This window comes from Hippocampus guttulatus, chromosome 1 (assembly GCF_054856545.1).
Source record: "Hippocampus guttulatus isolate MCC_2025c chromosome 1, RoL_Hgut_1.0, whole genome shotgun sequence".
In the NCBI taxonomy this organism is placed as follows: Eukaryota; Metazoa; Chordata; class Actinopteri; order Syngnathiformes; family Syngnathidae; genus Hippocampus; species Hippocampus guttulatus.
Window position 1 is genome coordinate 15,393,643 of NC_141261.1, and position 15,788 is coordinate 15,409,430.

Below are 15,788 nucleotides of genomic sequence, written 5' to 3' on the forward strand. Positions count from 1 at the left end.
GAGGCCGCGCCGCTCTATTATGACGCGTTCATTGTGCGTCGTTTCGTTTGCGCTTAGGAGTAAAATCAAAAAGGCAGTTTCCTGTAAGTACGCTCATGTTGATGTTCTTGTTGATGATGATGTTTTCCAATTAAGTGAATGCCTGTTTCCACAGTATTCCTATTACACGCATACTTATTTGTGGCCATGAATTAGGTGTGACGTGCACATGCCATGGTAATAATATTGTCATGTCTGAAAATCTGAGGGGCAGGCATGATGATTACGTAGCGGCTTTGACATCAGCCGAAATAAAAAAAGTCCGGGGACATTTCTGTGTGTGCAGTGCCTGAGCTTCAGGTTTAGTCCACAGCAGCTCTTGAAAGAACGTCACAATCGTTCCTGGACAGTTGGATAAGCAAATGGAGCGCATATTCTCCAGACATCTCCTATTGCAGTTTTTAGACAAGGTGCGCTCCATTTCCTTTACCAAAACGTCCGCGTTGATCATGTCAATTTGAAGACACCCACAGATTTGATGCCGTGATTGCAGGTTCAGGGTTGTGCCACCAAATAACATAATTTAGAATATGTGATTCACTTGAAGTTGATTGAATCGTGTCTGCTCTGATAATTTTGCTCACTTGAAAAAGGGATGCCTTCCAAAAAAAGGTGCTCTGTCCTGAGTTTTTTAAAGATGGAATTCTCAAATTATGTCACATATTTTGATCTGAAAGCCAATTGTCTTCGGTATACAACAAAAACAAAGGAATTGAACTTGCCCTTCCAATATTTGGGTGGGGGAGGAATTGAACTTTAACTTTCGATTCATAAATGTTCGACATACATGAGCAACATAACGAGTAAAGTCACTGGCCCTTAATGTCGAGTGACATTACTTCGACTCCATTTTTCTCCTTTGCCATGAAGTGATGACTTCAAAATAAAAACTTGAGATGCCTTTCTTGTATTTTAGAACACACACTAAGCGTGACTATAAACCAATAATCGGTCAGGCCCCGCTGGAAAAAAACAAGTGTTGTTTTATTTGAAGTGTCGCTATGCAGTCAATTTCATAAGCAAATTCTAGTGGTGTGTATGTGCTGTTTATGTGTGTGTGTGTGTTTACTAACGGGTGCGGGGGGCTTGTTTCATTGAACCTAGTCCGAGATGTCGTCTGGAGCTGATGATTCTCCACCATTGGCATCATCATCATGTGGACAAAAGTCAGTTAGGAGGTCTCCTCGTCTGCCCTCTCAGGTAGCTCAAGTGAACGCTAACTCACTCAATGTTTGATGAAGGACTTAAAATGTGGATGATATATTAACTTGCCAATCACGTGGGGCTCTGAAAAAACTCTCATCGCATTCAAGTTCGACAAAGTTGTCTTTATTGGTTACGCTGTTACCGCAGCAGCCGTGTGTGTGTGTGTGCGTGTGCGCGAATACAGGGAGGCGTGGTTCAAGGTAATGAGCGGAAGAAGAAAAGTGGCAGCTTGCAGGAGGCAAAGAAGAAAGGGAGAATGACGAGGAACCGAGAAGACCGCGACGAGGAGCTTCAGGTGGAACTGCAGCGGCTGGTGAGCGGAACCAGTCGCATCACAGAAGAACCTTTTGTAATCTGTGGATAGGAGTCGCCAATGGGCCCCAAATAATGTTTAGATGTGTGTGTGTGTGCGCGTGCGTGTGTGTATAGGACCTGTCCAGCAGGTCATCCGCCAGTGGAACAGGTTTGGTTTATTCTGAGACCTTCACCCGTCATCAGAACCTGTGGGACCCCAAGTAAGCTCACCGAACATGACCTTGTACTGTGTAGTCTCTCTCAGTGCAGTCCGTATAAATATGGTCCCACACTGTCCACTCATAAAAAAATGGAAAACATGCCATCTAATAAAACACAAACATTTCTAGTCACCTGATCTCTGAAACGCGTGAAGAGCCTCATTCAAGGGGCTCGTATATGATGCCCATATTTGGGCTTCCTGTTTGGAGCGGGTCACGTGTCGCCTGCAGCTTCTCGTCAGATTGAGTGTGCCTGTCAGTGACATTGAGAACTTCCTTCTAAAGTTAGGGGCCTCCTCCACGCCCCACTATTTGAGAAGGACCACTGTAGAATGCACGCATGTCACATGACCCTGTTCATGACTGGCCTCGTTGTTCAGTCATGTAGAAAGTCCAGCCAGAGTGACATCCATCATGGAAGAGTTGGACAGACAAGGGCTGCTGTCACGCTGCGTTCAAGTGCAGGTGAGACGTTTGACCTTCTGACTTTTTCGCTGAAGCAGGAGACTGAAGTGTGATGTGTGTGTGTGTGTGTGTGTCTCAGCCCAGAGCAGCCACTGATGAAGACCTGCTACTCGTGCACACGTGAGTTCACCCAAACATGAAACAATCCATCTTCATGTTTGACATCTTCTCCGATCTGGTGTCTGTGGTGTGTGTTGCCGCATGTCCTCCCTCCAGGAAGCACTACATCGAGCTGATTAAGTCCACTCAGACGATGTCTGAAACAGAACTGCATCAGTTTTCTGACAAATATGATTCCGTTTATATCCATCCCGTAAGCACACACACAGACACACGCACACACACAGGCACACGCACCCACACAAAAATATCTGTTGTATGCGTGTTACAGGAGACCTTCCAGGTGTCCATCTTGGCGGTGGGTTCGGTGCTCCAGCTAGTTGACCAGGTGTTGACATCCGAACTGAGAAACGGCTTTGCTGTCATCAGGTATGATCTGAAGGCTGTGATGAGGTGTTCAGGCCGCCCCCAATAACGAACTCATAACGTGTGTGTGTGTGTGTGTGTGTGTGTGTGTGTGTGTGTGTGTGTGTGTGTGTGTGTGTGTGTGTGTGTGTGTGTGTGTGTGTGTGTGTGTGTGTGTGTTTGTCAGGCCTCCAGGACATCACGCTCAGTCAAACGAGGCTAACGGTTTTTGTGTTTTCAACAACGTAGCCATTGCAGCTCGTTACGCTCAGAAGAAACACAAAGTCAAAAGGTGTGTCTTCGTTCTGAAAGGTCGGGCTATTAAGAAACAAAGTGAGTACGTTTGGACGCAAAATGCAGACATTTGTACGAGGCAGGGATGGAAGGATTTTTGAAAAACAAACAGTTGACAGTTTCGGTTGGGTTGGTCTGTGTTCCGCTCGCGTAACTCCGAAGACATGTGGACACACGGTTAGGACATTTAGACACAGAAGATTTAGACCAGGAGGTGTCCAAACTACGACCTGGGGCCATTTGCGGCCCGCCATCCATTTTTTAAGCAGCCCGCGACATGACCCCCCCCCCCCAAAAATAAATAACTCAAAATGATGAGTTAAAAAAGGTGAAGGTGACAGTATGACAAGGGAGGGTGTACTCTCGAACTTCTCTCTATATTCAATGATACAAATAAATGATGAAAAGAATTATACAATTTTTCCTCAAAAAAACTTTTGTGAATTAAGATCATTCCATTTTAGAGGCACTTTGCGCTCTCTGGCTGAGGGATGAAGACGTTACATGGATGATCCTCATGTAACTGTTTGAATAAGGGTCACCTTTCTTTTTTGGGTCTGAAGGTGAAGATTTGGCTGCTGTGACATGCAGAGCCGGATCTATTCTGTGAGATAGGGGGCTGTTGGCCACCCCAAAAACTTGAAAATTTCCTCCATGATTTTGAAATGAGCTAGACAATACAAACGATATCGAACTGATTTTTGCATGTTTCAAAAAGTTGACGAATTTTAAAGCGGCCCTTTTGTGCTTCCTTTGTTATGCATGCGGCCCTCAAACGTAAAAGTTTGGACACCCCTGATTTCGCAACACATGAAGAACTCACGAACACAAAACGTGCCGATTAGTTAGAATATTTACACATACACGCAATGAGGACATTTAAGGCCTTTTCGCACCGCACGAAGCAAATGCGCAGCACACCGAACGCATTCATTGCACTGCAAGGGCCCAACGATGCAACGCATGCTGTGATGCGGACGGTGGGCGTGAGATTTTCAGGTCATCGCGACGTCAGAGGGCGCATGCAACGGGAGCGCGGCTAGCGGCGTGATTTCAAAGTGTTGACAGCAATAGATCAGCCAGTGGGAAAAGCCTCCCTGTTACTTCCTGGCAGGCTGCTACGCGTCCGCCGGACGTCCATGCGCACTGCCCTGGATTTTGAGCCACTTGCTGAGAATATTTTGACACAATTAGATGCAAAATGGGGTATAATTAGAAGCAAACTGAGGTCATTTTCAGACAAAGTGAAGACATTTCAAAAAAAGTGAGGATGTTAAAAATTGAAGCCACTGACTGAAACGCGTTAAATCGTGTCTTTGCGTCAGGGTGTTGATCGTGGACTGGGACGTTCATCACGGTCAAGGCATCCAACGTGTGTTCCAGGAAGACCCCAGGTGACCTCTCCCCACTTTTAAACAACACAACAATAACAAGCCTTGTCCTGTTGAACCGTGCTCAAATGTGTGTGAATGCATGCGTCAGCGTGCTGTACGTGAGCGTGCACAGGTTTGAGCGGGCTGCCTTCTGGCCTCACCTGCCAGAGTCTGACAGCACATTTGTGGGCGGCGCCCCCGCCGAAGGACGAAACATCAACCTGGCCTGGTCCGCGGTCAGTCATGTCAATTCTTCTCAAGCGTAGCGTCCCCCGACCTTTGCCCACTCAGAAATCATTTGTGGCAGACCGCGAAACAAAAGTATCCGTCGTGCGGGTATCCTGTTTTATGAGTTTCATATTCTGTTGTATGAATGGCAACAGGTCCATACACTCTTAATTGTAACTTTTGTCATCCGGTTGTAAGACTATTCCGTTGTTCTGCCTGTCACTGGGTGACCCTGGCAGATAGATCAACAAAGTGACATGATTTGTAATGATCTGCCACAGCGCACTAGATGAACTCACGGGACAGAGTCGTTGGGAATCAATGCTGTCGGAACCCGTCCTAAGGGGAACCCCCCCCCCCCCGATTCCGTTTACTGACAATTTTGCTGTCTCCCTGTTCAGGCCGGAAAAGGCGACGCCGACTACATGTGTGCTTTCCAGCGACTGCTGCTTCCGGTCGCCTACGAGGTAATGCTCACTGCTTCCTGTCCAGAAAACTGTTGACGTCGCACTTCCATATTAAAAAGTTGTCCCCCCCCCCCTGCGTTCAAACTTTTAACTGCGTGCGTCCATGCGTGGGTGAAGTTTCAGCCGGAGCTGGTTCTGGTGTCTGCTGGTTTTGATGCCGCACTGGGGGATCCCAAGGTATGACAGGGTGATTATCACATCACGTTGGGCTCCCTTGCTCTTTGCTAGCATAGACTGCAAATATTAAGAAATACTTGCAAGACCAAAATCATGTTATGTGGGATCAACAAAAAAATTCATGATCTGAAATGATTTCGCCACACTCCCAGATCTGTGCGTGTGTGTTTGTTTGTTTTCAGGGCCAGATGTGCATGAGTCCCGAATGTTTCCAGACACTAACGCACATGCTGATGTCTTTGGCAGAAGGTCAACTCATTTTGGCTCTCGAGGTAAAAAGAAAAAAAAAAACAACATGCACGTATGAAAACACAATACCAACATGGCTGCCTCATGTATGAACATAATACAAGAAGTTATATTCTCGTTCTCTCGTTATTTATTTGTTTATTTATTTATTTTTTCATACAAACAAACTGTAGCAGCATTAGCGAAGACGAAGCATTTAGGCAATTTTTGTTGTAATTCAGCCAATTGTTCAGAATTGTAATTTTCTTTGTACTTCTGGTGAATGGCAACAAACTAAACCAAGGGTGTCCAATACCCCTTTCCCACTGCCGCAAAACCACGGGTAAACACGCTTTTTTTGTGCAGTGGGAAAGGCTCTCTGGCCAGTGTCGATCCGTGTCCACCAGCACGCCATCGGAGGCGGGTCGTGATCACCTCTGATCGCCCCCGCTCGCAGTTTGAAAGCCTAACACGAGACTTCCTGGTAATTACATGATGACATAGGGCGGTACGTGATGCGTCATAAAATCGCGCGCCATCAGCCTCGTATATAGCACGCCCCCACAACAAAGCTAGGAGATCGCCCCTTGAGCTCTTGTCTCAGTAGTAGCAAAGAGTTGATCCTCCGCTGCTTTTCGACCATTTTGAGGACAGTAAAAAGCAGACGCAAAGTGGTGGAAAGGGGCTGGGGGGGGCAGAATCGCCTTCTGTTGGTCAATGGGAAAGGGACAATATGCCAATTTGTTGCGTGTCGCCACAGATCACCACTACCCGCTAATTTCAGTGGGAAAGGGGGTACAAACTACAGCCCAGGGGGCTATTTGCGGCCCGCCATTGCATTTTTCAGCAGCCCGCGAGATGACAAAGAAAGGAAAACAAAACCCTAAAAATAACTTTTGACACGGTTCGCAAGGGTAGTTAAAAACGGGTAAAGTGAGCAGGGAGGCTGCCGGTAAAATAGGTGCCATTACTGCACATGAATTAGTTGATGTACTGTTGAACTTGCTCAACTATTTGCCTTCACCCCTTGAACAGAAAGCTGACGAACAACGCCAACAATCTGGAATTGCTTTCTTGACTGACTTGAGCGTGTTTCCAAAAATGGACCAATTTTTAGGGTGGCCGTTTTTCTGTCAGCCGCCCTCAAACGAAAAAAACTTGGACACCCGTGGTCTAAACACTAGGTTTTGCTCGTCATCGGCGAGAGTAACGGCTTCGTTTGCTTTTTATCAAAAGGCTTACATTTCTACTTAATCCGTACCAATGCACGTCTGTGTCTTTTTATGCACGTTTAGGGAGGTTACGACCTGCAGGCGACAGCGAAGGGTGCTGCCGCTTGCGTTCGTGCGTTGCTGGGGGGAACCTGTGCACCAATGGCTCCGCCCACTGCTCCCTCTGACTGGTACCTGACACACACACACACACACACACACACACACACACACACACACACACACAGGGTGACACTTCAGAATTTTTCCTCACATTTTTATGACCTCAATTCCCACAATCAATGAGTAAACTTCAACAGGAAAGTGGCATTGCCAAGGACCCGGTCGCGTTACCTCAAAACGAAAGATGGGATCTTTCATCTTCACTCAAACAGAATGAAAAGTCTGTTAACCATTTACAGAAAAATGGTTTTAACCGTTAATGTTAACTCCACGTTGTTGAAATTCTTTGCTGACTTTTGGTGGACTTGGTCCTATAAACAAAGTCAATCTTTTAATTATTTTCCTGTCTCTGAAAATATTGAAATGTGGGGGCAGGGGTGAGGGCTTGTCCAACCATGGCAAGAAATACACTTGCGAGCACATCGATAGTAGTTGCTTCTGTGGAGGAAAATGTGGGACATGTTATTCATTGCAGCACTGGCTCCCCGTGTGTTTCAGGATTGATTTTAAGGTGCTTTTATTCGTTTTTAAAGGTCTTAACGGTCTCGGGCCATCTTTTATCATATCAACCCACGCGGATCCAAAGGTCCTCCGGCACTGGCCTTTTAACTCATTCACTCCCAAAGACGTTTTTACACGTCTTTTCAGACTTGGTCTAGAATTGGTTGGTACTGAATGGGTTAATTATTTCTAGGGCGTGTGTGCGAGTGTGAGCACAGGCAATGCTTGTGATGATGTGCATCTGTGTATGTTGGGGGGCGGGGGGAGGCTCCTCTTTTGTATTTGTTTTGTATTCATGCCATTTATTATCATGGTCCTCAGTCGGAAAAGGGTGGAGTGCCGTCTCCGGGTCGGGGAGGAGATCAAGCGAAGGAGTTGAAGTATCTTGGGCTCTTGTTCACGAGTGAGGGCAGGAGGGAGCGAGAGATCGACAGGCTGCGGATTGGTGCAGCTTCTGCTGCGATGCCGACTTTGTATCGGTCTGTCGCGGTGAAGAAGGAGCTGAGCCAAAAGGCCAAGCTTTCAATTTACCGCTCGATCTACGTTACAACCCGCACCTCCGACCCGTAGCTCGTGACCGAAAGGGACGAGCGGCCGAAATGAGTTTTCTCCGCAGGGTGTCCGTCCGGGCTCTCCCTTCGAGAGAAGGTGAGAAGCTCGGCACTCAGAATCGAGCCGTTACTTCTCCACGTGGGGAGGAGCCAGATGAGGTGGCTCGGGCATCTGATTGGGAAGCCTCCCCTGGCGAGGTTTTTCCGGGAATGAACGACCTTGGACACTCTTTTAACTCATTCAGTACCAGCCAATTTTGGACCAAGTCTGAAAAGACGTTTAAAAACGTCTTTGGGAGTGAATGAGTTAATTGCACAGCACTTTGAGTTGCATTTTCATGTTGAAAATATCAATAAGGTTTGATGGATTGATTATTAAGACACCCGGGAACTCTTGCAAACTGTGAAAGAAAAACTCAATTCAAATGGCTTGATTCGGCAATGCCATGACATTTGGAGACTGTCGGGCTAACACGGGGCTAACTGTGCACTAAAATGATCATAATATAGACATTTTTTTCTGCGCGTCAGTGCCCTGAAGTCCATCTCTGAGAGCATCTCAGCTTTGTATCCATATTGGACCTCACTGCAAGTGCTGGGTAAACACACACACACACACACACACACACACACACACACACTCACAATCCTGTAACTTTGCGGCAGCGTCGATTCCGTTTTTAGCTTCGGTCTTGTGTATCGTGTCTCCTATAGAGGGCGACCATCATGCTGAAGGACAAGTCCTCAGATTAGCAACCGACGAGGAGGGCCCGCCGTGTCCCGCTGCCATGACAACGGGCCTGGTATACGACGAGAGAATGATGGAGCACCTGAACCTGTGGGACAGGTGCTTGGGTTGGCTCCTTGCGGGCGTCCCGCGCTGGACCGGATGACTGACGTGGTCCGCTAAGCTCCACTTTTGTCCGCAGGCATCATCCTGAGCAGCCGCAAAGAATCTTCAAGATCTTCTCAAGGCATCAGCAGCTCGGTCTGGTGGAACGTTGCCAGCGCATTCCGTCTCGCTTCGCCACCGAGGAGGAGCTCGCCATGTGTCACACGTACGCGTTGTTAAAGCACGAAATTCGGCCGCGCTCTGACTGGTCACAGTTGCGACAGTTCGATTTTCTCGCTTGCCATCTTTTTCAAAAACGGTTTTATGCTGCTCAGGATCACGGCTCGACCTATTCTGACCGACTTGGAGTGAGAGTGGGCCCATATTGAAAAACGATTGACTGGTGACGTGTTTGTGTTTTTAAAAAAAATCTTAATTCATCCAGTTGAGGACAGATTGTCACTTGCCATTCTGACCTGGGAGCAAATCAGAGTAAAGCAAAGTGAAATAAAAGCGAAGTACAAATACAAATAAAAAAAGGAGTTGTGCAGGGTGAAAGGTTTAAAACAACAGCTGCAGCGCTCCTTTTACTAAACTTTGAAACGGTACTTGGACGAATGACGTCAACTATGTCGTTTTTTTTTTTTTTTTTTCAGAAAGACCAGAAACGAAGAGATTACGAAAACCGCTGGAAACGAGCGTGTGGGTGGTGGTATGCTTAGTCCTCGGAAAGTGAAAAATAGCGGGGGGGGGGGGGGGGGTTCAGGGATAAACTTGGACTGGTGAATTTGTTTGTGTGAGTGAAAAAGAGGGTCAACTGAGCAGGGAGTGTTTTTTGAGGAGCGCTGTGGTGACAAAGCGGATGGCTGCGCCCGATTGCCATCGAGGTGGTGCGCACGCAAACACGCTCATGATGCCTGCTAAAGATGAACAATCACACTGTCAAAAAAACAAACAAAAACATGACTGTGCATGTTCATGTTTATTCAGTGCGGACCACATCCAGCGGATGAAGTCGACCACTACAATGAAGAACAGGGATTTGCACAAACTGGGCCAAGAGTTCAACTCCATCTACATCAACAATCAGAGTTTCAAGTCAGCCCTGCTGGCCGCCGGAAGCTGCTTCAATGCTGTGGAGCACATTATGACTGGACAGGTAGCGATCCCGCCACCACTTCAAACACGCGCGCATACATCCATGTTGTTGTGGGCCAAAATTCAGTTGAGGTACGATGGCGCGCAGGCCCCTGACGACCGGGTAGCGGCTCATCTGACATGCCGAAGACACATTTCCATTGTGTGCAGGTGAGAAGCGGCGTGGCTATCGTGCGGCCCCCCGGTCATCACGCCGAGAGCGGGACCGCGTGCGGTTTTTGTTTCTTCAACACGGCGGCACTCGCCGCTCGCCACGCGCAGAAGACTTGCCAGCATGCGCCCGTCCGAGTCTTAATCCTGGACTGGGACGTTCACCACGGCAACGGCACGCAGCGCATGTTTGAAGACGACGACAGGTGAGATGTCGCGTGACCCGCCGTGCGTCACGCCTGATCAGCCGGCTCACCCGCCGGCGCGGCTCCCCGTCTGCAGCGTCCTCTACGTCTCCCTCCATCGCTATGACAACGGGAACTTCTTCCCGTCCTCGGAGGACGCCGCCCCGAATTGGGTGGGAGTGGCCGAGGGGACGGGCTTCAACGTCAACGTGGCGTGGAGCGGCGCCAGGATGGGTGACGCCGAATATCTCGCCGCCTTCCACCACGTCGTCATGCCGATTGCCATTGAGGTGGTGCACACGCATTTTGTCAACTGTCTCCTCTGTAGAGCACGCCGCCTCCCGATGCGCTCCGTGTATACGTTGCCGTGTGTACAAGGCGATCTCGATGAACTTGCCCTGCGACTTGCCTCGCAGTTCAATCCAGGTCTGGTGTTGGTGTCGGCGGGATTCGACGCCGCGCGGGGAGACCCTCTGGGCGGATACCGCGTGACCCCCGAGTGTTACGCCCACCTCACGCACATGCTGATGTCGTTGGCTTGTGGCCGAGTTTTACTCATACTGGAGGTGACTTATATGCAGTCCTCGACATGACATTTAAAAAAAAAAACTACTTTGTGCGAACAAACTACTTTTTTTGTGCACACAAAGTACATCGTGTGCACGGACTACTACTTTGTGTGCATGAACTAGTTACTGCGTGCACATGAAGTAGCACTGATCTCTTTTCGGACAAAAGGGTGAACAAATTGAGCGCACCTTCACTGACTCGTTTCTCACTGACCTAATCGGTGCGTTTAAAAACCCACACGTTATTGCATTTTACGTTTTTATTTTATTCCCACATTAAGTCGTGATATTATAACAAAAGGTTTTCATTTGGTAGACCGTGATCCCCGAGAGCATCCAAGTTGTGCCCCCGCCGCCGGTCAAGCAAGCTGGCTCTCAACAGCCTCTTCAAACGTCTCTCGGTGATCACGATTTCTTGCGATACCGAGCTTTTCATCACGTCCTTGTCATTCATCCCGAGCCTAAAATCAAATTCGATCACGCTGTCCCTGTGCATTGCGTAGCTTCCCTTTGACCTTTCAAAGGTGCGTTCGATTTTCTAGTGACCCAACATTTGAAAAATATCAATTAATTCACTCCCAAAGACGTTTTTAAACGTCTTTTCAGACTTGGTCCAGAATTGGTTGGTACTGAATGAGTTAAATGACGAATCATGATCACCCCGACAAATAACCATGAATTCATCCATAAAACCAAATGATCGCCTCGCCCGAATGCTAACCGACAAACAATGTTACGCGTGACCCACGTCACGTCGCAGGGCGGTTACAACTTGACGTCCATCTCCGACTCCATGGCCATGTGCACGAGCGTGCTGCTGGGTGATCCTCCTCCTTCGCTGGCAACGCCCCTCCCCCCACCTCACGACGCCGCTGTGGCAGCCATCAATGAGGTCATCCGGCACCACGCCCCCTACTGGAAGTCGTTGCGGATAAACAGTGAGTGCGAGTGTGTCTGGTTTATCTCCCAAACCTTTTTGGTGACACATATGACTTCAGATAACAATAAATGACTATGCAATTACTATACGAATGAGCTTTTTTTTACAACCATATTTTTCTATCAGGTTTTGTCCACTTTTGTGTTAATTAACATGAGTCTGAAAAACTTGAAAAAAAATATATTATTGCACATTTAGAACAGATCTAAATCCTTTTGTTCTTAGTCCCCGAATCCCTGCGAGCAGCTATACCTTCTCCGAGCGCTCATCGGAGGCGCAGTGGAAAAAGCAAAGGCAGGAGGTCAAGACAGAGTGGTCCAGAGCAATCACCCCTGCCCCCTGCTGGACTGGAGGGCAACACAGTAACAGCACAAACACAAAAACACCATCATATTTATGTGCAGCGTGGCAAGGGTTGACATTGTTTTTGGTGTTTCGGCCAATCAGGCAGACCACAGTTTGGACCAGCTCACACAAGGTTTGGCCAGCTTGGACATCAGTCCAAGCGCGCACCCGCCCGACGTGGAAGCGGAGTCAAGTGAAGTGACGTCTGAGCAGAACCGGTCCAGGGCCAAGTCGAGTCAAGTGTCCCCTGAGCAGAGCCGATCAGCAGAAAGCTCACAGCCACCGGTGAGTTCGAGGCTTCACAGGCTTGAGGTGTCATCGGATCAGTGTTGCCATGACAACAAACAAGCGGTATGGCAGTGGGGGTAATCTGTGCCTCTGTGCCAGCGGTGGACAACCATGTGCTATTAAGCACGTCTGCCTCCACACAGGAGTTTTCATGTTTTCGCATGCCCGGGTGGGTTTTCTCCGGGTATTCCGGTTTCCTCCCATTTTCCAAAAAACATACATGGCAGGCTGATTGAACACTCTAAATTGTCCCGGGGTGTGATTGTGGGCGGCAATGTTTGTTCGTCGATGTGTGCCCTGCGATTGGCTGGCAACCGGTTCAGGGTGTCCCCCGCCTACTGCCCGAAGACAGCTGGGAAGGCTCTGGCACTCCCCGCGTCCCTCGTGAAGAGAAGCGGATTAAAAAATGGACGGATGAATAATTAATTATTTTTAGTTCATGAATAATGAATGAAACCAATTTTTAAATGAGAAAAATGATCTCAAATCTCAACTTTATTTATAGGGCAACCGCAGCTGTGAACATAAGTGTATGAAATATAAATCACATTAAGATGAATGATTAAATTAATGCACCAAATACCACCGGACTCTTGATCATGTAACTGCTCGGTGAAGGACGTTTCATAGTTGATGGAGTTTATCTCACATTTTCTTTCTTAGCGCCTGCCAACGTTATGTCTTGTTATCACGCTCAGGTCGTCATCGTCCCCGCACCAACAGATGTTGACCCTGGGGAGGAGGCGGAGCCTGGGGGAGCATGCGGTTGGTCCAAGCCTCAGGGAACTCTGGAGCTGACGTGTGGCGTGCAGATGGTCAGTCAGGACTCCATTACTGCTCTGGAATTTCCTACTCAAATGAACTCAGATGTGCGTGCGTGTGTGTGTGTGTGTGTGTGTCTGTCTGCAGGCTCCCATGTATGTGGTGGACCCTCTGTCCTGGTGTCCTCACCTGGATGCCATCAAGCCCCTGCCCCCATCTGGTATCGATATCTTCCAGCACTGTCAGGACTGTGCCTCGGAGGCAGAGAACTGGATCTGCCTCACCTGCTACAAGGTGACTCACTGATTGTCCAGTAAGCATAAAAATGGGCGGATCTGCCCTGCTGGGCGTTCCAGGTGATGCGCCCCCTGGCATATCTCGCAATTTGATGAGGGACAAAGTAGACTCAACTTTAGACTACTTAAAACCAGGTCTAAATGGCAGCGCAGGCGATCTAACGGGATTTTGGTGTATTTGATCATGCCGCAGGCAGCTCGGCTTGACGCTCCGCAGACATTTGGGAATGGTAGGGTACCCGCATACGTCATCGGTGCCTGGTGGTCTCCGACTGTTCGTGTCACATGCACGGGCGACTGTGTCATCCGCAAGGGGAAATCTTGCAGTTTACCTGCCAATGTCATGCACAAACCCCAGCGAGTCTGTTTCCGTCAAGCAAGGCGTGTGCTCCGACCGCCCTGATTTTAATGCAAATGAGGGATGCCAACAAAGATTGGCTAGGACTCAGCTACGTTCAATCCCACAACGGCGCAAACGCCCCGTTTAAGCTCCTCTCGACCAGTGCAAAGTCAGGCAAAACGCCAAAAGAAAACTCCACCCGGGTGGAAAATAGGGCCCATGCTCTTCATTTTGTATTAATTTAAATGAATAGTTGGCTTCTTAATTACAATGACACTCACTCAAAATACACTGAAAACGTTTTTACCTTTTACCTGCGCATTACTTTAACCTCACGGTGTGTGCGCGTCATGAAAGCTGTGAAACCACATTTACACGTGTCAGCTAATTATGATGTCACACAGGTGGCGTGCGGCCGCTACGTCAACGAGCACATGTCGATGCACGGTGTGACAGCCGATCATCCGGTGGTGCTGAGTTTCTGCGACCTCTCCGTGTGGTGCTATGCGTGCGAGTCCTACGTGCACAACCAGGTGATGTTTCACCGATTGGTTGATTAACTGCTTATTTCGAACGTACGGTACCAAAAAAATGTCTCCCTCTCTCAACTTTTCCACAGTTTCACACTACAAATTGATGTTGCTGTTTTTTAAACGAGTAGAAAAGTTGTACCGCTGTGATACAATAACCTCGTTAATGCGTGCAGGCCGTGTTTGAAGCGAAGAGCGCCGCCCACAGCGCCAAGTTTGGAGAGGAGATGCCACCCTGGAGTTAGGAGAACCAAGATGAAAATGAAGAGTGCTCAGATTTGTATATATTTGATCATTTTTACAGCGAACCCCTGTTTTTTTTTGTTTTGTTTTTGAGGGGGTGTCATTTTATCACTTCCACCTACTTTCAACACATTTTAACTTGCTAAAATGCACTTCCAATGATGAGCATTTTCACCTGCGCGATGTCTCGAAACGGGCGACTCACATCGCTTTGAGAGAGTGAAAAGAAGAGGACACCCTCCCCAAATGAGAGGCGAGGCGTGTTTGCCTCCAGCAGGTTTTTGTCACTCCCAGTTGAAGTTTACGATAAAACTGACACATAAAAGCAAACAGAATTGAGAAATGATATATTGAAGCACCACAAGTTCGACTAAACCAAATCACAAACGTTGTCTAGCTTCATGCTAACATACGGCAGGAAAAGCCATGAGCGGGCTAACAGGGCTAAATTAGTGACGGTATTTATAAACCCTCAAACCACTGCTACTTCAACACACACGGAGAAGCAATACAAAGCAGACAGGGATACTCAAAGCTCGAAGGAAAACATTCGCTCTACTTCATGGAAACTGGGACTACTGTTGCATCTTAATGGGGGACCTTCTCTGCCTCTTTATGCTCATGGGGTTCACTGTCCATCTTTGCCTTCTACCCAATGAGTCGTGTTGACGTTAGGATGTTGAGGTTGCCGTGGCAACTTGAGGAGGCCCGTTTGTTGTGCAATAATGTTTCTATACAACAATAATCATAAAAACAAAATGTTTTTACGGTTAAAGGTTCTTCTTCCAAACATCATTTTTGCTCGGCAGTCTCGTGGGAGGAGAAAAACAAGATGTGGTCACATACAGCATGCAGCCATGCATTTTTATTTGATTTTATTTTCGCTTATTCTCATTAGGGTGCTGTCTGAGCGCGAGTCAAATAGACCGACACAGTCAAAGTTCGACACACCTTGAAAAACAATCGACTGGTCGCCAAACAAGGAGTGGTCCATATACCAGTGACGTCGCGATCCCCAATCCAGCCTGCCTTACATGTCTCCCTCTTCCAACGCACCTGATTCAAATGGTCGGCTCATCAGCAAGCTTTGCAGAAAGCTGAGAACGATCCTCCTCAGAAGAAAATAAAGAACGCCGATCAACCTCCAGTAAGCATTTTCCATGAAAAATACGCGCCACCCACCACCCCCAAAAAAGAAAAGAAAAGGGAAGTTGCTGAATCCGCGGCTTCCCCTGTAAATTCATTCT

The 15,788-nt window shown here is 48.0% G+C and overlaps 1 protein-coding gene across 3 annotated transcripts; it reads left to right on the forward strand.

The window, feature by feature from the left end:
• The first annotated feature begins 2 nt into the window (after positions 1–2).
• hdac6 (histone deacetylase 6) lies at positions 3–15,688 on the forward strand. 3 transcript variants are annotated; one of them, XM_086113396.1, is made up of 29 exons: positions 3–83; positions 1,144–1,239; positions 1,430–1,558; positions 1,675–1,760; positions 2,141–2,225; positions 2,305–2,345; positions 2,442–2,538; positions 2,617–2,714; positions 2,878–2,982; positions 4,310–4,378; positions 4,467–4,593; positions 4,987–5,052; positions 5,170–5,229; positions 5,412–5,501; positions 6,753–6,859; positions 8,435–8,502; positions 8,618–8,750; positions 8,833–8,961; positions 9,726–9,894; positions 10,044–10,249; positions 10,326–10,518; positions 10,645–10,794; positions 11,558–11,735; positions 11,963–12,099; positions 12,185–12,367; positions 13,069–13,185; positions 13,280–13,426; positions 14,173–14,301; positions 14,475–15,688. In XM_086113396.1, the coding sequence occupies exons 2-29, from the start codon at positions 1,150–1,152 to the stop codon at positions 14,541–14,543; spliced, it is 3,258 nt and encodes a 1,085-aa protein (XP_085969522.1). In that variant the 5' UTR covers positions 3–83; positions 1,144–1,149; the 3' UTR covers positions 14,544–15,688. The 3 variants fall into 3 exon arrangements, with proteins under 3 accessions (XP_085969522.1, XP_085969517.1, XP_085969523.1); XM_086113391.1 differs by having other exon boundaries at positions 10,326–10,794; XM_086113397.1 differs by lacking the exons at positions 3–83; positions 1,144–1,239 and having other exon boundaries at positions 1,427–1,558; positions 1,641–1,760; positions 10,326–10,794.
• The last annotated feature ends 100 nt before the right edge of the window (positions 15,689–15,788 follow it).